The 20,756-nt window shown below is 34.2% G+C and overlaps 3 protein-coding genes and 1 long non-coding RNA gene across 4 annotated transcripts in view; 2 read left to right on the top strand and 2 right to left on the bottom strand.

Moving 5' to 3' along the window:
* Positions 1 to 10,729, bottom strand: part of LOC107164934 (uncharacterized) — a 37,693-nt gene extending 26,964 nt beyond the window's left edge. Inside the window, exon 1 of the mRNA XM_015512949.2 lies at positions 10,627 to 10,729. Within this exon, the coding sequence (XP_015368435.2) occupies positions 10,627 to 10,729 (103 nt within the window). The remainder of the gene's footprint in view (positions 1 to 10,626) is intronic.
* Positions 10,730 to 10,748: 19 nt separating this feature from the next.
* LOC149057305 (uncharacterized) lies at positions 10,749 to 11,453 on the bottom strand. The gene has a single exon (XM_089223373.1). It carries the CDS (start codon positions 11,451 to 11,453, stop codon positions 10,749 to 10,751), a length of 705 nt encoding a protein of 234 aa, XP_089079499.1.
* Positions 11,454 to 15,483: 4,030 nt separating this feature from the next.
* Positions 15,484 to 16,515, top strand: LOC149057306 (uncharacterized). The gene is made up of 3 exons (XM_089224341.1): positions 15,484 to 15,536; positions 15,605 to 15,848; positions 15,922 to 16,515. The coding sequence occupies exons 1-3, from the start codon at positions 15,496 to 15,498 to the stop codon at positions 16,141 to 16,143; spliced, it is 507 nt and encodes a 168-aa protein (XP_089080467.1). The 5' UTR covers positions 15,484 to 15,495; the 3' UTR covers positions 16,144 to 16,515.
* A 1,832-nt stretch (positions 16,516 to 18,347) lies between these two features.
* Positions 18,348 to 20,459, top strand: LOC149057307 (uncharacterized). Its single transcript, XR_016190989.1, has 4 exons — positions 18,348 to 19,596; positions 19,725 to 19,823; positions 19,912 to 19,990; positions 20,117 to 20,459. It is a non-coding gene; the product is annotated as an uncharacterized LOC149057307 (long non-coding RNA).
* Positions 20,460 to 20,756: the final 297 nt, after the last annotated feature.

Genomic DNA, 20,756 nt, shown 5'->3' on the forward strand with positions numbered 1-20,756 from the left:
TTTTGGAATATTATAGTTTAATTGAATTATATGCGATTAGCAACTCTCTATAGAGTTACGACGTGCCTTCGGCCGATGATACCGATCGCTATGTCCTATAAATAGCAATATTGCCTGTATACGTAATAATGATACATTTTGCACAAACACGGTCTCATCGGACGATTGCATCAATAAATACTGCCTAACCCATATGATATATTAATATGTACAATAATTACAATAATATTTAATGCGACATAATTATATTTGGATGTTATATTAAGTATGCTGTCGCGATGTGAATACTGTTCGATCTATCGGGTACGTGTCGGAGAGAGGGCGGATGTCCGGACCACTAGACAGAAGACGAGCATGAAAAAAAATAGAACGCCGGCTATATGGCGATGACGAAGGTGGCGGAGAGGTGCGTATATTGATTAAAAGCGCACGCGATAAACAAACACTCACACACACACTGGAGTAAGTATATGTATATGAATATGGATTGCCACGCGTGTCGTCCTAGATGGAGTGTGTCTGTGTACTATATATATTGTGTACGAGAACGGACGTTGAGGTGTGGCTATGCGTTGGATGCTGTGCGGTGTGACGGGTGGGCAAAACGGGATTGGTCCAAATTCAATTAACCCAATCGAGTGCGAGCGAATGTTGTCTTTTGGTGTAAATGCATACAACGAAAAAATAAATATATTTATAAAATATACACACATCATCATATTCATATACGTATACATAGTAATGGGCATGTATCGCCGGCACAGGCCGTGTTGATTACTCGTAAAAAACATTATTAATGAGTTTTTATGAATAAATATAGATAGTTATCAAAATCGTCAAACGCAGTACAGCGTTGGATGGGGTGGGAGTTTTTGATTAAATCTCTCAGTATACTGGCGTTGTGTTTGGAAAGATAACATTCCAAGGGGTGTGCTTGCATTTATCTAAAGCAATTTTGAATGTGCCTGAAACCGGATGACCTTGTTAATTATAATGTATACAAATTTAAAGTTATTATTTAAAGTTCAAAGTTAAAAAAAAAAGAAAAATGACTACCCAAGGACCAACAGAAGTTAGTGAGTCTCTACGACAGTGTAAGAGTTATTATTATTTTTTATACTAAACGAATAAGTAATAATGAAGATATCTATTATATGACACGTGAACAATTACTAAAGATGAATACCAAATTATTTTATTGATCGTTGATTAAAAATTCATTTTCTTATATATAATTCATATAACTATCACCCTAATGGTGTGTAGTCATAAATAATAAGTCGATTGCGTCTGTTATACTAGTTGAATATTCATATAGCTTTAATTCAAAATCGAGTGTTCATAAATATTACAGTTGAATGCCGGAACCTTTATCCAATAATAGGTACTAGTAACACCTGCATTGTCTAAATAATTTCCAGGTGAAAATGTTTTAAAAATACCTATAAAAAATCATAAATTTGAAAATGAAAATAACCCACTAATCATGATTATTAAATATATTTATTTTCAACGATTGTAGAATACTGAGAGCCCCAGTTAGCAATATGTGTAATATATAACTTATCATTTTCGATTTTATTCAACTATTAGAAACTAAAATTTTCTGAAACAAAAGTTTACGTTGAAGCAGTTTCTTCGATCAATCAATTATCACCATTCTACTCTAATCCACATCCTTATAATAAATTATATGTAGGTACTTATAAAAAATGGATATTGGATAATAATTTTATTTTATTAATACATTTTTTACAAAAACAAAATGCTGTAAATAGTAATAACATACTTTACATCAGTACTCTTTGAACATAGACAAATTTAAACCTCACTCAAACAAAAAAAAAAAATTAGACAATGTATTTTGGATTCTTTCAGCCTTAATTAAATATCTGTAATGTTGGATTGATGATGTTCGCTGTTCGCTGTTTTCTCCATACTAAGATTTAATTTTTTTAGATTCAATACAGACAATATTATATAACGCTCAGAATGTATTTCACGTTGTACTTAAACGATATAATATTAGTAAATACATCTACTAATGTAACATATTTTATTGGTTCATATATTATAATATATTAAATATATTAACATTGTTCTTCTATCGAACACCCTTCAGTATTCATAATCAAAACTACTTACGTGAATATATTTTGTCTTAAAATTGGTTCAATTATAAGTTTAATATTTCTTAGAAATCCAAACACAATTTTATTATAACCATTTATAATAATAATTAATAATACAAATATTGTTTTTTTATCTATATCGTACGCTCGATGATGGTTTGATACAATTTCATTGAAGACTTTCAAATTCACGTAAAGATATTAATAGGTACCCTCAAAGGAATATATGTTTTCTAATAACTACCTATTTAAGACATATTAAAGCTTTTTATTATATTACTAGCCTTCCTTGCTAGTAGCTTTTTTATTTTTTATCTTTTTTTTTTTTATTTGTTAACCTGTGGCAACATAGGCCATTGGGGTGGGGCTGGTACTGAAGGTTTTTGAACGGTGGTGGAGGGAACACGTGAGTGTAACTTTTTATTATATTATAGCTAATAGATTTTTTTTTGTACTACTAGGAGTTCGTATAAATATAATATGTTTTTGTATATTTTACATTTTGAACACTTTTTTACGTTTAGTTGCATACTTTTTATGTTTTAATTTTATATCAAAGCATATTTTACTTACATTTTTTTATTTAGATATCATTTTTCATTGAATGATTTTATAAAATAAATAAAAAATATACCTATATGTATTAAAAAATATTTTAAATAGCATTCAACAATTAATTGTTACGATTATTATAACCATGCAATATTATGTATCAACCAATACGTATAATTGTACGAGACCATAGACCACAACACCAATAACTAATATCAATTATATACCGTTTTATTTGAAATATATAATATATATAATATATACATCAATGCCATATTGTACACACATTTTGTACATATAGACTTTATTTATTTATTTGTCATGTACCTACAGAATAGTTAAGTCAGTCGGTGTTGGTGAATCTTTTCGTAAAATGTTGTAGGAAAATTAATTTTTACGTCTCATAAATAAATAAATTTAATTATTTTTTTATATATTTTCTATTATATTTATGATTTTATTTTATATACAGAAATTTTATAGCTTAAATGTTTGGTTTTTCCATTGCATATTATTTAAGTTTTTAAGAATATTTTATTGGGAATAGGTAGGTCCTTAGACTGAATTATAATCTAAGTACATATTACCAGAGCAATTTATTCCGCTTATCATATAGGATTCAAGAACGGATGATACATCTATACCACATTTACGGTAATAAGTAATAACAATAATAATATAACCACTCGCTTCGGGCAATAAACGCGTCGTGATTGGGCCCACAGAAAAGGGGACGACGAGTCGTGTGTAGAACTGCAGCCGTAGACGGTTTTCCGGACAGGATGTTCCGGAAGCGTTTTTTTCTCTTTTTATTTTTTCATCCGAAACGCGAGTATATCCTCGTGTACATAAAAAAACAACAAACGGCGTACGCAACATAATGTGTATGTGGGGAATTTTTTGCTATCTGTTACGTCACCACCGAACGAAAGGTTTTCAAGCTTTAGAGCGTAAAATACTTTTTATTTTTTCTAGCGCGCCCGCTTACAATCGATCGCGTCCATTTTCTGTGCAGCGCGCTGGAAACACTAGTGAATATTATATAATATTACAACATCGTCAACATCTATATTTATTTTTCAAACTTACGGTTGTGGCTTGTGTTATTTTTTGAGCTTCCGAGATACAACAGTTGAACGAATATTATTTCACTTAAAACTAAACTCTATTTTGATGTTTATCCGTAGGTTTCCATCATCAAAATTATATATTTTACATTAATTATCATCACCATCATCATCATCATCATTATTATTATTATTTTACAGGAATTAGGTATATTTATTCTATTGGTATACAATATATTATATTATATTTATTTTATATAGATTTATCATGATCAATACATACATGGTTAAGGCTTTACTAGGTATGTCAGTATAGCTTACCTACATATTATAACAAAACAACAAGGGTCGGTGATTTCAGAAAATTTGCATATTATAATTGACTGTAAAGTATAGGCTACGAAGTTTTGTTTGTAAAAATTTATTAAAAAATCTATAATATTTAATAATATATTATTTACCACAGTTATGTCATATTGAATTAATAAATCATTAACTAATGAAACTAGCTAATAGGTATTAGACATTTACTTACAAGAAAATATTTAGGTAATAGAATATCGTTGCTGATATTAAAAATGATAAAATGTTTCAGAATTCTGTAGGAAGAGTTGAAAAAACAAAATCTTTTAGGTGTTTGTATTTTTAAAGATTGTTACGGGTTTACAGAAAAATTAATTTTTCAACAGGTTAGAACGTTGGAAATATGCCCTCTGGAATTAATCCAAAAACCACTGTGTTTTTAAGTAGGTACCAAAAATGAATTTTTCAAGTTTGTATTACTCGTGTTAAATGGTAAAAACTTTTTGAACACTGACAAATTAAAATTAAAATATTCCCCTATCAACTATTTTAACTTGAATTTCTGTTCAGTTGGAGTAACCCGAACAATTCAAAAAAAATGTTTTATTATTATTATTATTATTAAAGGATTATGCTATGCATGAAACAAGATATTATTAGTAATTGGTCCAAAATCAAGAATCATAAAATATATTCAGATAGGTATACAACCTTATTTCGATTATTTAATGGATTAAATTAATTAATTATTTTAATGTAAAATAGTTTAATTACCTATGTATTTGTGTAAAAATCCGAAAAAAATCTAATGCCTTTATCATTTATTATACCTAGATCGTGACAAATTAACACACCCGAGGTAAAAGTATGTCATTATAAAACGAGACAGAGACGATAACAGAGCTGTAGAAGATAGTGTCGTTCGGAGTTAACATCATATTTAAATATTATGATGGTATCTTAACGAAAAAACTTTATCCTCTCGACTCGTCCATTGCACGGGATGTACGGCGTGTGCGATTATTCTAATATTATATTTTAAATCGCGAGTTCTGGGACTTTTGTGGTGCTTGTGGGATTCTCGATCAGGTGCTTGCAGTGTGGTACGACGGAGCTGCTTTTATATTTTTGTGAAATTCTAATCGTGGTTTACAAGGGCGTCGTTTAGCCACTATTGTACACGTCATAAACCATAAACCTATATATATAATATCACACCAACAGCGAGTAGCGTGCGAACTCTGGTACTCACCACCACGCGGAGATCCGCATCCGGTGTGACGGTGGCTTTGAATAAATTAGAGATTTTCGCGCTTGCGGGTAACTTATATATATATATGTATATAAATCGGCGTAAAACGCGAGTGCGTATATTATTATATTATTATAATGTGTATACTATATATTATATACCTTCGCGCGTATATATATATATATATATATGATATATAACTATACAAAGTGCATGTTGAAAAAAAAGTATAGAGTTGCCGGTGGTTAGGTCCACGGGTGAGTGGGGGGAACAGCTGCGGCCGGGCTAAAAGTATAATGTTATAGGTGAGACAATGAAGGGGTCAACGGGGCGAAGGAGAACCCGCCGCGTGTAACTCGACGGTGAAAAACGTATTTTATTATTATACCTCCTTTTATTTTGTTTTTTTTTTCACCCACGACCTTTTGTATTCTATATAATAATATATTCGACTAGCTCCTTAAAAAAATAAAAAACCGGGAGCAGAAGCGGTCTTTGCATTTTAAATTTTAAATCTCTGAGAACCGTCGTGCAGTCCTCCGTGGCCAACGTTGGAGATCACGAGGCGCTACTAAACTCACCCTTCTGACCCAACCACGAACCCATCGTGATAGTCTCAAATAATAACGACGCTGCTTTTTCCGTGCACGTAATATATTTATTCGTTATTTTTCGTTTGGCTCTTCTAGCGACACACATTATTATTTATTATTATTATTATTATTATTATTATTATTATCATCATCATCATTATGGTCTCGTTGGAATGTATTTTGCTTTTTTTCAGTCGAAATTACTGTGCGTATAATTATTGATATGTGTGCACCATTTAATATTATATTATAATAATACTACTCGCAGACACGCAACAGACAAGAGCCAGTCATATTATAATGTATTATTATACGTAACGATGAACGCGTATAATGCATACGTTTGGGAGAAATTTAATTGAATTTGAATTTGAACATATTATATCTATGTATGGTATATAGACTACTAAGTACCTACATAATATATGTGTTTGTGTTACCAGTGTGAGTGCATGTATGTGGGTGGTGTGTGTGTTACGCACTCGTATAATGGTGTTATGGATAGTCGTATATCAATGACCAATATTTCGATAGTGGAAAAATCGTAAATTTAATTTACAAGCGTTATACTTATTTTTATTTATTAGCCCATTTTCGTGCGCTTTAATTAATTTAGATTTTATTCCACCTTTAATGTTTGGCTTTTATCCATAAATAACGATTTGAAATAATAATAACAATTATACGTTTTGGAAAACGTCAACAGTACAATTTCTTTATTAAACAAATAATATTAATATGTTAGAAACTAAACTTAGGAATAATATAAACACAGCCGAGCAGTTATGCAAATATGAGAAAGAATAAATAACAATTACACGTCCAAACAAAGACCGTTGAATAGGTACTCATAACCAAACAAAAATAATACAACTTTAAACCTACCTACTCGGAATATTTTTATTATGACGATAATACGCTTAAAAAAATATTAAACTATCAGAATATAAAAAACTTGCAAACCAACACTACATTTACAGATCATTGTATGGTAATATTTCCTTTTCCTGTAATATATCTACACAGAAACTATTTATAGGTACACCATCGGCTTGGCTAATCCGTGTTCCTAACGCATGACCTAATATTATAATATTCTTCATTAGAAAATCAAACCCTCTCATTTTCCACCCGAACTTTCTCGAATACGTCTGCTAGTTATTTTTCGCACCAGTTTTGGTATTATTCATACTCGTACATCGAAAAGGCGTAATAATGCTGGAACGGCGTTATTATTTCACTTTAATTAAAACCCTGGTTTTCTATATTATTTTCCTTGAATACATATAACTAGAGGAGTAGAATAGAACCATGGCTGTTCATTTGGTAATCGTATACTAAACATTAAATTGTGATTTCAACAGTAAAATTATTATTATTATTTGTCATTATTTTAGACAATTATATTTTACAATAATTCACACAATGACTTTCATTATTCATAAAATTGATTTTGAGATTAATTGTAAACAAATAGTGAGATTATTTCATTTCACAATGTGACGTTTGCTATTTTTTCCTTGATATACCCACTTACAATCATATAATTAAATATTTTAATGTATTTTTAACTCTAAAAATCATAATACACTTTATTAAAATATCACAAAAGCTAGTTATTAATTATTTATGTTGCCTACTTTTATATCATAATAATGATGTGATATTATAAGTTAATAAATAATTTATGACGTGCCTATAATGGTATAATGTTTAGTTACAATAAAACACGAAAAAAACAATATTTTCTAATGAATATTCAACTAACTTAGACTGCAGATACCATAATAAATATAACGACTAGACTATAATTTTATTTTTTTTTTTGATTTTACTTTGAAGTCTTTTTGTGAAATATGTAGACTTCAGTTCGTTATATTTTTATACAAATACATATCGTATATTCATATCGTCTTGTAAGCTCAACAAATTGCGTATACAAAGTAATCAAAGTAATTTGGTATTCACATAATACAATAATAAAAAATATGCGCCACACATAATGCTATATTATTATACATAACAATAAATTACCCTTGTACGCTCTACATTACGAGTATATATTCGTCTGATACAACATTACATTGTATTTTCATTTTGGACGTCATGATTATATGCATAATTGTGTACATATAGTATTACACAAGGCACAACTAACCTAATCATATCATGATCATTGTCATCCTATAATCTACGAGATATACGTATCATGTTGTGATGCGTGATGCGTGTACCTATAATAATATTCTAGTTAACCTTTGAGAAAGAGCGTGATAGATGATCATAGAGAGTTTGATTACCGGTTTATTCACATGTTTTATGCGTAAGTATATGCAATTACGGCGTAAAAAAAGTGATCAAACATTTTTCATCCAAATTTGTGTACGAGAAAATAATTTATTTTAAATATTGAAGCCATCAAAACATTCATTATTATTTATTATACTATAGCTACAAGAATTTCAAATAATTATTCAAAAATAATACCTATAATCAATTTAAAGATTTGTCAAAAAGTCAATCTACAATCTATTTTTCATTCGTGTCTGGTGTATAAGTACTCACCAAACGCAGAAGTTTAATTATTTATAAACAACTAGGTACGTACTTCAAGAAAACTAAAATTCATTAAACATATTATAAATAACTATATAGGCATACAATTTAATATAAAAACACAAACTAAGTTAACGCTGGAAAAATATTCAGATTTGCAGTTTTATGCATTACATGTTGTTTTTGTTTTTCTCGATCTAGTAGCCTTTGGGGAACAATAAGGCTATGATTATAATAATTTTAAGATACAATATTTTTGTGATTTTTATTATTATTAATAATAACATCTAAAAGGTGCCACAGTTAAAACTTTTTGAGAACCACTAATATAAACTGCATTATTTAGCCACCTTATGTGATAGATTTTCACCTCACGTTAGCGTGCTCCGGTAATTATTTTAATATTAAATACCTAATGTTAAATCTAATTAAAATAAGCCTTGAACCAGCTTCTTATTTATTTGTCTATCCTTAATATAAAATGTATATTTATAGTGTACTTATAATTTAGGTATATCGTATATATGAACTTTTATAATAATATAACATCATAATTACTATCTAATGGACGCTGTTTCTTTTTAAATTATTGTAGTTAATAATTATATTAAATTTAAATTATTACCAAGGAAAATATTAACCTAATGTGTAAAAATTATTCAGTGTAGATAAACCATTCATTTATAATTGACTATTGTATTAAATACTATTATAATATACAAGAAGTATAATATTATAAAGCTACTATAAACATCTAGCTAGAGTTTAGTAAAGTTTGTTCTTCAATGTTATATTCATTGAAATTGTTAGCAACAAGGAAAAAAATAACTTAACACAATAAATTAAGGAGACAAAAAAACCTGCATGGTCTAATGACATATAAATATATTTATTAATTTAGAGCCAGAATGGCAATATTATAATATATTGTACCATGGAACAGTTAGTGAGGTTGATACAGTTGGTTCAACCATGTTTAAGTGAGGTAAGTATTTGCCACTAAGATCCCGGGTGGTAACTCATCCGGGAACTAATGCAGGCAGTCAAAATACGTGTGTGATCCAAGGCAGACGTTGAGCAACGCCAAACTACACTAAATATAATAATGTACTAATATATACTATTATATACTAGGTAATATATTTATCTATAATTTAATGATGGTAATAATTTAAAATTATTAAATTATTAAATTATTAGTACATTATTATATTTAGTGTAGTTTGGCGTTGCTCAACGTCTGCCTTGGATCGCACACGTATTTTGACTGCCTGCATTAGTTCCCGGATGAGTTACCACCCGGGATCTTAGTGGCAAATACTTACCTCACTTAAACATGTTTGAACCAACTGTATCAACCTAGTATATATATTATATACTAGGTAATATATTTATCTATAATTTAACGATGGTAATAATTTAAAATTAATGTATAATATTACGAGACTCTTCGATCATCATTATGGATACACATAAATAAACTTCATAAACTATTAGTTTGTCGTAAATCATTATATTTGTTGAACACATTATACACAATATTATATAATTATATCATATTGTTAAGAATTAAGATAATTTAAATATGTACCTTTTAAAACAATTAAAACAAATTAAAATAGACGGAATATTAATATAAAAAAAATAAAATTGAGTACCGAGGACATTTAGTTTACTACGGATTTATTCATGGGATGAAAATGTTTAGTTAGGATGCCTTATTTTTCATTATCTTGCACCGTTCACCCGTTATTATAATATATTCATACAATGATCACACAATAGTTTAGATTAGGTTTAAGTTTTTAAAAGGGATAATGTTTTTTTTTTTTTTGATAATTTTATATCTTTATACAGCCTTTGCGCTCAGTTTGTCATTCAGTTTTTTTCATATAAAATATAAGAACAATGCTATAACTACGATAATCCACTATAATATACTATTTTTTTTCTTTTGTATCGAGAGCCAGAGAAGGAACCGCGTTACCATTACTTCTCCTCTGATCCCATCGTTTATTGATTACAATATTATAACATCGACAATTATTAACGGTGGGACAATCCCCCATTCACTAATATTATAACAACATTTTTAAAGTTGTGGGTACAATTCTAGGAAACTCTGCCTCCCTAGGTGACTTCAGCTACAGTAAATTGCCTATCAACTATACTGATGTCCGGATTCAGCGTCAGGATCTCACCGCCGCACCTCCGCAGCCTGGTGGAATCGCTCCTCTTCTTCTTTGAGTGAGAAGATGCGTTCGACCATTCCATAGAATAGCTAAAATGACTCCTACGCGTACTTTAATATATCTGATTTTTCATCCAGGTCTCCTGAAAGCTGGTAAAATGATGGCCCGCAAATTATATCCTGGATGTCGGCTGTACACGGTCTGCGCCCCAGCTGGGTGGACAGAGGGTCACGAAGCGCGTTCCAGTAGTACCACTCAAACAGAGTATGCTCCACCGTGTCCTCGCCACACCTGCACTGCAGACACATCGGACAGCCATGTTCCGTTAGCGCCTGTGACATGTGGAACGTCAAGGGCATTAGCGGGACCGTTCTTCTCAGCCAACGTGCGATGGATAGGATGCAGGATTGAGTCCAGGACGCTTTCCTGGTTGCTTTCCATCTCTGTTGCCACTCCTCGACGGTGTGGGATCTTTTCTCTCTTTTCACGATCTGCTTGGATGGCCACTTCTCGCCAGGTGTGATGTCAGCAAGGAGTCGGGACCGGATCCTTGCCCGTTTCAGGCCGAGTAGGTCGGCAGGAACCGTGGAGGCCTCGTTGGAGACTGTGCTGTATGCGCGGATAGTTCTCAGCGCCGACGATCTCTGTGGACGAATCAGGTTCGCTTTGGTTCTGGCTACCAAGGCCACCTTGCTGATCCAGACAGGGGCGGCATAGAGAAACTGTCTGTCGACCACGGAGCTGAGCAGCTTTCTTTTCCAGGGACCACCTATGTTGGTCATGTGCCTTTCCAGCGCAGCCGCCATGCGTGCGGCTTTTTTGGCCACGACGTCAGTAGGGTAGAAAGGCCGCTCCGAGTGACCCCCCGCTTCACCCCCCCGCCCTCCCGCCCGAGCCACCCTGAGCCACCCTGAGCCACCCTAACCCACCCGAACCATTACCCCTCCCACCTGCCTACCGCCTATGCCGAGGCCTACTACGTCATAACCGAGCCCCTCTCACCCTCCACAGCTATACCGAGCCACCCCCTCCCCCACACCTACCGCCCGTACCACCTACGTCATAGACGCCTGGCCACCGAGCTACCCCCTCCCCCACACCACCGCCTACGCCACCTACGTCATAGACGCCTATACCGACCCACCCTGAGCCACCCTGAGCCACCCGAACCACCACCCCCTCCCCCACACCTACCGCCCGTACCACCTACGTCATAGACGCCTGGCCACCGAGCTACCCCCTCCCCCACACCACCGCCTACGCCACCTACGTCATAGACGCCTATACCGACCCACCCTGAACCACCCTGAGCCACCCGAACCACTACCCCCTCCCCCACGCCACCCGCCTACGCCGCCTACGTCATAGACGCCTATACCGACCCACCCTGAGCCACCCTGAGCCACCCGAACCACCACCCCCTCCCCCACACCTACCGCCCGTACCACCTACGTCATAGACGCCTGGCCACCGAGCTACCCCCTCCCCCACACCACCCGCCTACGCCACCTACGTCATAGACGCCTATACCGACCCACCCTGAGCCACCCTGAGCCACCCGAACCACTACCCCCTCCCCCACACCACCGCCTACGCCACCTACGTCATAGACGCCTATACCGACCCACCCTGAGCCACCCTGAGCCACCCGAACCACTACCCCCTCCCCCACACCACCGCCTACGCCACCTACGTCATAGACGCCTATACCGACCCACCCTGAGCCACCCTAACCCACCCGAACCACTACCCCCTCCACCTGCTCCCCCGCCTATAACGAGCCCTACTACGTCATAACCGAGCCCCTCTCACCCTCCACGGCTATACCGCGCCACCCCCTCCCCCACACTTCCCGCCTGCTGCACCCACGTCATGGACACCCGGACACCGGGCCACCCCCTCCACCACCTTTCGCCTGTACCACCCACGTCGTGGACACCGGGACACCGGGCCACCCCTCCTTCCGCCTTCCATGTGCACCGCGCGACACCGTGGGCCCGCACCGTGCCGACCCCCGCTTAACCCCCCATCAGAGCCTCGACGCCGCGCTCTGTCGGTGGCGCGGCCTCGCTTATCGGACGCCGCCGTGACATTTCACCACCGCCGGTGGCGCCATCTATCCGCCGATTCTGTAAAGCGGTTTTTCGACGCATACATACACAAAAACATATACATATATTATGCATTAAAACACATACTAACGCAAAAAGCTATACATACATGTGTAAAAACATATACATTATGTACATAATGTACGAAAACATATACATATATGGTCAAAAACCTATACATACATGGGTAAAAACATATACATTATGTAAATAATGTGCGTAAACATATACATACATACTCAAAAACCTATACATACATGTGTAAAAACATATACATAATGTACATAATGTACGAAAACATATACATACATACTCAAAAACCTATACATACATGGGTAAAAACATATACATTATGTATATAATGTGCGTAAACATATACATACATAGTCAGAAACCTATACATACATGTGTAAAAACATATACATTATGTACATAATGTACGAATACATATACATATATGGTCAAAAACCTATACATACATGGATAAAAACATATACATTATGTATATAATGTGCGTAAACATATACATACATACTCAAAAACATATACATTATGTACACACATGTGTAAAAACATATACATATATAGTTAGCGGGATGTCAAGTCAGATATTAACGCGATTAAATTGTTAAATATAGTTTTATTCAATGAAAATGTATATACAGATATTATACAGATATATACAGTGTAATAATGAACATGACGAATATGACGACGTCATACGATTCCGATTTACATATACGGACTTGACTATTATCATAACGATCGTCACGATTGATATTGTTAAATTCATTTTTAACGTTCTCGATAAATTGTGCGCCTTTATATAACAGTACAAATACGCATTCGGGATTATGCACGCCGTGTTGCTGCCACACTTCGTCATTTTCCTCCCATTTTCCCAACAATAACCCGCAGTAATGACATTGTACCAAGTCGCCGGTACCGGTATAAGTGAAGCCGCATTCGGCCAGCGAATATTTATCTTGGCGCGACCGCGTTGGATGTGAATCGTATGTTTTCAGTCTCGATAAAAACGTTGTATACTCGGGATACTCGGGATTCGAGTTCTCGTGCACCAAACGCACTAGTGATCGGTAATCGGCCGAACGTTTTAATAAATTCATTTTAATACTTTGTAGAAAAATAATAAACCGATGATAATTCGTTTTAGCTGTCTGATCACGTATAAGGCACTTGCGGGCGGTGTAACGGTCTCACAGTAACTGCAGACGACGACTGATACTCGTATATGGTATTCGTTCGCGCGCGAAATAATAGTCACAAAAATAATATAAAATATTTGAATAAGGATAACTACTTACAAATATTCTATATTATAATATGTATTATTTTTATATAATATATAAAATAGCTTATTAAGCTTCGCATACATCCTATGGTAAAATGCCTAGACAGATATACCGTACAAGGGTCGGATGAAGTTTAAGCAAATATTATATGTTATAACAGGGATGGCCAACTCAAAGTTGCTATGGGGCCAATTTTTAGAAATTTAAAATATAGTGGGCCAGAGCATAGAAAGCAAAAAAAAAAATGTATACAATGTATACAATGTATAGCACATAATGTAGTGCTAAAATGTAGCGCGGGCCAGATAAAAAAGGCTCGCGGGCTGGATGTGGTCCGCGGGCCGCCAGTTGCCCACCACTGTGTTATAATATTATACTTTTCTAACTTCGTCGGTAAACGGGATGTATTGGTTTACACGATTGTGAATAACCAGACATTAGGTAGCCCCGTTAGTGAGGGAATTATTGTCTGCATATATTTCAAGACGGTTATCGGCCGCCAGAACCTCCGGACCTCTAACCAGTACCGCGATACATTGGACTCACACCGCGATGCCCTACCACCCCATACCGTATGCAGCTCGATTGACATGTATGTGAACGTCCACAATTCCCCGCCCCACCACCTCACCTCTCGTTGATGCCTCGATATTATTAGACCTGTGATACCTACACCACGCAACCCTGTATATTCTCCGTTCGTTGAGTGAGAGAGAGAGAGAGAGAGAAGAAATATATTACTACACCATATTATAATATTATAATATAATATAAAATAATGTACTCCACATATATTGATCGTCGAGCATAATAGAGGATGTAGCTAAACACCCTCAATGTACCCTCAATGTAGCTGTATTAGAAATACTGATAACAGTGTTCAGATGTTCAACCTCGACATTCTTTTCACTGACCGTAGGAAAAAGGTGTATGAGAACAGGACAAGTCACGCTGCCCTATTAAGAGGAAGCACGTTCTACACATTATAATATAATGTATACTAACGGTTTACAGCGTTATTCTGTGAAACTACTATCCATCTAGACCTAAATATATACATATATAATATATATATATATATGTATAAACCCCTCGTACACCCCTAGAATGGATGCTGTATACAATCAACATACACACTGGACCTTAAAACTAATTCAGTCTGTTCCGCGACATCTACTACACAATATATATCTCCTTTCCGTCTTACACAGATTATTTCGAAGTGTTTAATAAAATGGATTTTGTATTAATGTTTTTCACATTTTTAACGTGCATACTGAACATTCGTGTGGAAATAAGGTACAATGTTTAGTATTATATTATCATAAAAAAATTATATTATATTAATTATAATTATATTATCTAGCAATTCTCATCACGAAGATGAGGATGAAGACAACTACCATCCCTTCCCCAATGAACGTATGGAAATTGGAAACGATTCCGACGGAGAAGAAGAAATTGAGTAATTATATTTATCATATTAGAATAAGTTTTCATAAATATGTTTATTTATTTATTTATTTTTAATAGTGAAGACAGACTATGGGACACGTTAAATTTGATGGAGGCCGACTTGGCCTACTACTCGCAGATAAATTGGGGAAATCGTCATACTATGGTGACCGAATTATGGGTTGAAATAATGAAGCATTTCGAATATTGGAATTTGGAACAGACAGTAGCACTGCTACTGTTCCGCGGTTCCAATTATATCGAGTACGTGGATTGTGATATTGAAGGTGATACAGGACAGATTTTAAAAGCGGAAAATGTTGTAAGTACTAAAATCGATATTTCTCTTATATTATTTAAAAAATAAATAAATAAATAAATAAATAAATGCTTAGGCGTACTTGGGTGCATCATCGACGTTGAGGGAGGTCGAAGACGTGGTGACGACGTATTCGCAGGCTGAAGTCTTACTTCAGCTTAAATTCGAATACGACTTATTGTCACGAGATGGAACTGAAATAGCGGAATTTCATAAAAAAATTGAAATGATAACCTTGGCGTGGGGAATGCCCATCAATGTATCGTATGATGTTATTAGTAAATTATTTAACCCTTAACACCTATATATTTTTTTATTATGTCACGGGTTTTATTACTCGTTCACATCACTAGAACCTTACATTCGTGACCGTCCTTTTAAAAAATAATTCGCAGAATAATATAATTTACGTTTCTGTATACATGACATTACAGTATAAACTCTAAGTCATAATATTATAATGGTGTAAGATTATTGTGTTTTTCACTAAAATAAGATGTATCTGGTCGTACATAAGCGAGTTATTTTGCGGTATCGCTTGGTTGCGCTCAGATCCACGGTCGAGCGTGGTCAATACAATACATCTTGACTAGTCATACGATGTACAAGACCGACACGCTTTAACCTTAATATATATAATATACAATATACAATATAATATGTATAATACTGGGACATAACGTAATACTTGCATTATTATTGTAATGACGTAGTACATTGTTCATGAATAATATTATCGACAAATATAATATAATTCTATTTTTATTTAAAAAGCAAAAATAAAGTTATAATAATTATTATTTTTACTTCATTTTTTATCTCTAACACGGTTAAATAATATTACTTCAGAAGAACATACATACAAAAAACATTTATAGTATCAAATAGTTGATCGTTTATTTCTAATAAACTGAGAGACACAGTTTATTCACAATATATTTTACAATTTATCTAGAAAACATTTATAGTATCAAATATTTGATCGTTTACTTCCAATAAACTGAGATCTGACCCTATAGTCTCATAGATTTTGCCTAGCTCTTGTTCTCCTATCCATATATTTGTAAACGACGTCCACAAACTTCACACGTTTTAAAATCTTTTAATAAATCTAACAACGTTCTTTTATCTTTTACTAACACATTATTCTTTTTATTACGAGAACTCAACTGCATTTTATTTATATTTTCACGGTTGAAAATTGTTCTACAACGAGAATTACTACTAATACAGAAGTATATATCTATAGGACTGTCATTAATCGAGGTTCCTGCCACGAGGTATTCTACATTTAAATAGCTGGTGAAAATGTAGTCTTTCTCTTTATTCAATATGTCTGCCATATTATTATACCTGAAGTGTAATATGTATACCATCTCGACATGTGTATAACAAAAATAATTGGCTCTTATTACATCAAATTCGCAAACTGTATTAGATATCCTTAAATCTATTAAAATAGGATTATATTTAATTTTTCTTATAATTCTATCATTCCAGGTAGTATAATTCTCCATACAACCAGTACCCTCAACCCAATGTATTTTTTCTTGTCCCAGTTTAATCAAAGTATAAATATAAAACCTTGTCATAATATCAGACTTAAAAATTTAGCAACGGTTCGGATACTCGACGTGTGCTCTTCGATGTAGGTAATACAAACATTAATAAAGATATAAATGATATTATCGAAATCATTTTATGTTGTCGAAAACAAAAATATTTTTCTCCGTGAATAAAAATGTTAATACTATGAACATGAATGATAGAGTTTAGGATGAGCGTTTATTTAAATCGCTTACTATGTACATATAATCGAATTTTTACATTACTCAGATGGTTTACAAATAATATTGTTCCCCCTCCTGTCGAACATGTCCAAGAGGTGATAAACCCCTACTAGCCATACAACAAGGTTGACCCGCTTCGACCCGAATATATACACAACATACATGTTATATGTATATAATATAATATATTATATGTGAATATCGATATTGATATCTAGATATATAGATGGTAAATGTAATGCATTACAATATAATATGTATTTAATATGTACTATCTGTTAGCGTGACACACACTATATGCTATTCATTTTACCTTGTATATATCAGAGTTGTACAAACTGTATGTCAAGTCTCCCATATGGAATATACAACATAAGTATAACATTTGACAATATTGTAATACTTATGTTATTATTATTATTATTATTATTATTATTTAGAAAGGTCAATTGTTGTTATAATAAGTGTATATTATATTATTTTATCTTGAAACGAATTTTATTATACAAATATTCGTGGCTGTGTATTTTAATTGTCTGCAAGGGTTCTACTAGACCTCGCCGGCGGTCGTGTATGCCATAATCCTCCTTTTAAATATAATTTTAGAGTAAATATAATTTCGACTCGTTATATACAATATTATATTCTCTAAATATCTGTATTCATATTATGGGTGTGAATATAGAGTTTTTTCACACAAATAAGACGCATTTGGCTGCACATAGAAGTGATGTGAGTCACGTTGGTACCATGCGTCGTGATGGTCCGACGCTCGGACATTGTCAAGACAATGCATAGCGATTAGCTGTAAGACGTACAGGAGTCGATCAAGGGTCCATATGCATATCAATCGGTGTATTACACACAAAATAGTCCACCGACCGTTTAAGACGTAGTCATTCGGTTCCTGTGCGTAAGGACCTCCGACACGCGTGTTTAGGTCAAAATAACTCGATATAACGCGCAAGAGCCGTCAACCCTTATTTCGTCTGTAATCTACACATGTGTCTCACATCAATCGGTGTACCCGTCAAATATTGTACACATCGAACGATGTTGACGGATGCGGACGTTGATAATAATTTTGGTCAGCTGACCATCCGCCATCGAATATTAAATCAGCCGTATTTTTTCGCTATCACAAAACAGTCCTCTCTGCTGTATAAAACCGCCTATCAACAAGTTCTAAATCTTGCAACATATAAATATTTGTGTGTGTGCGTGTATGTGTGTATTTATGTATATGTATACCTATATAATTTACATCTGGGTTCTACGTTCGCACGGTCTCACGGCCAACTCCACATTCCTTACAAATTCTTTTAAAAATAATTTGTAGAATAATATAATATACACGGAATTATTATATTTCACCCTTATATTATGGGTACGAATATCGAGTTTAGTCCGCACAAATAGCCACATCTGGCGACGGGCATAGACGGGGTAGGCCAGCCTACGTCGGTGACCCGACGGACACACATGGTCAAGACGACGCATTCCGGTATACCACGCGCAGGAGCCGCTCGAGAATCACCCTTTTTCACATGGTCATCTGTGTTCTCATGGCCTAGACAGCTACGGTTAGACGATTCGACGGTCGGGCGGACGCACATGGCCAAGACAGTGACCGTCGGACAATCCGACGGATGCACGTGGTTGAGACGTCACATTCCGGTATACATCGCGCAGGAGCCGCTCGAAGATAGACCTATCGACCTTTTTCACTCTAATTTACACATGTGTGTATATCAATCGGTCAATCGTTGTACCCGCTCAATATTGCGCACGCCGAACGGTATAGGTGGGGGTGGCCGTCGATGACGATAATTTTGGACACTTGACCGCTGGCCACTGAATATCAAATCAGACGTATATTTTCACCATCGCAAACCAGACCTCTTCGCCTAATATCGTCTATCAACAAGTTCTAAATCTTACAACATATCTGTTCTAATAAAGTGAGTTTTATTTAATAATAATAATTATTATTATATGCAGTCTTATTACTTCGAGCCTAATGCCTATAGTTTTTAAAATATCATTCGTTTATGTATTATACAAAATTAACAGGAATTATATTTTTCAGTTCTGAATTCATTCATCACATTCAACTCATTCACATCATTCAACACAATATTCAATTACGTCAAACCATCCCCAACTACAGGATCTACTAAAAATAAAAGTGAGTTAATTTAATTAATTTAAAAAATTATACAATTGTGTCAAACTCAATTTTTATTCAATATTAATAGACAATATTTTTGTTTTAGTTCAACTCGTCTCCGTAGTTCACCCGCAGACCACGTGTCACCTTAAAAATCTTCGCAGAATTTATCTCGACAACTTAAAGTGAGTCGATTTTTACTCTAATAAAATAATAATAAAAATATCTATTCACGCATAGCGGTATACACGTGTACACTGCGTTTAGTTAATTTAATTTTAATTTTTTTTTTTTTTTTTTACTGTCCTCAGCGTACTATAATGGCATTCCTCCAGTCCCTGAAGACTCAGGTAAACAGTGTAAACCTTTCAATCAGTGAACTCGCCAAGGACGTCTCGTACCCGGTCCGCACGATGAAAAATGTGGACACTAAGTTTGGGACCTCTGTGTCATGCGTTTTAATAGATGTTGCAAACACTCAGACAATAAATATTTTCCTGCCTAAAGCCATCAAAACGACAGACGAGGAAATTTCTGAATATAATCTTGGTAGTGTCCCCGGGGTAAGCCTCATATATCGAGGATTAAATAAGAGGAGCTTCATTATAGATTTTGAATGAATTATTTAATAGAGCTCTTCAATATATATATATATTATTATGCTCATCATTATTATTATTATTATTATTTGTAATAAAAATAATTACAAATATGTTGTTATTCTCATTTCATCTATATCCTATAATTTTAAGCCTCGTATAATATAATTATATACATTTCACAAGTTATATAATTATTCTGTCCGAGATGAGTCGGTTTTAAAAAAATATATTATTTAATAATTATTATAAGGTTAATCCTTATATACATTATTAACGAGTAGAATAATATAATCATTTTCATCGAAATAATATGTGATTTTTTTTTTAAATTATTCTAATATTATAAAAG

Source organism: Diuraphis noxia, unplaced genomic scaffold (genome assembly GCF_037042655.1).
Source record: "Diuraphis noxia isolate RWA-SAM2 unplaced genomic scaffold, SU_Dnox_SAM2 contig0003, whole genome shotgun sequence".
In the NCBI taxonomy this organism is placed as follows: Eukaryota; Metazoa; Arthropoda; class Insecta; order Hemiptera; family Aphididae; genus Diuraphis; species Diuraphis noxia.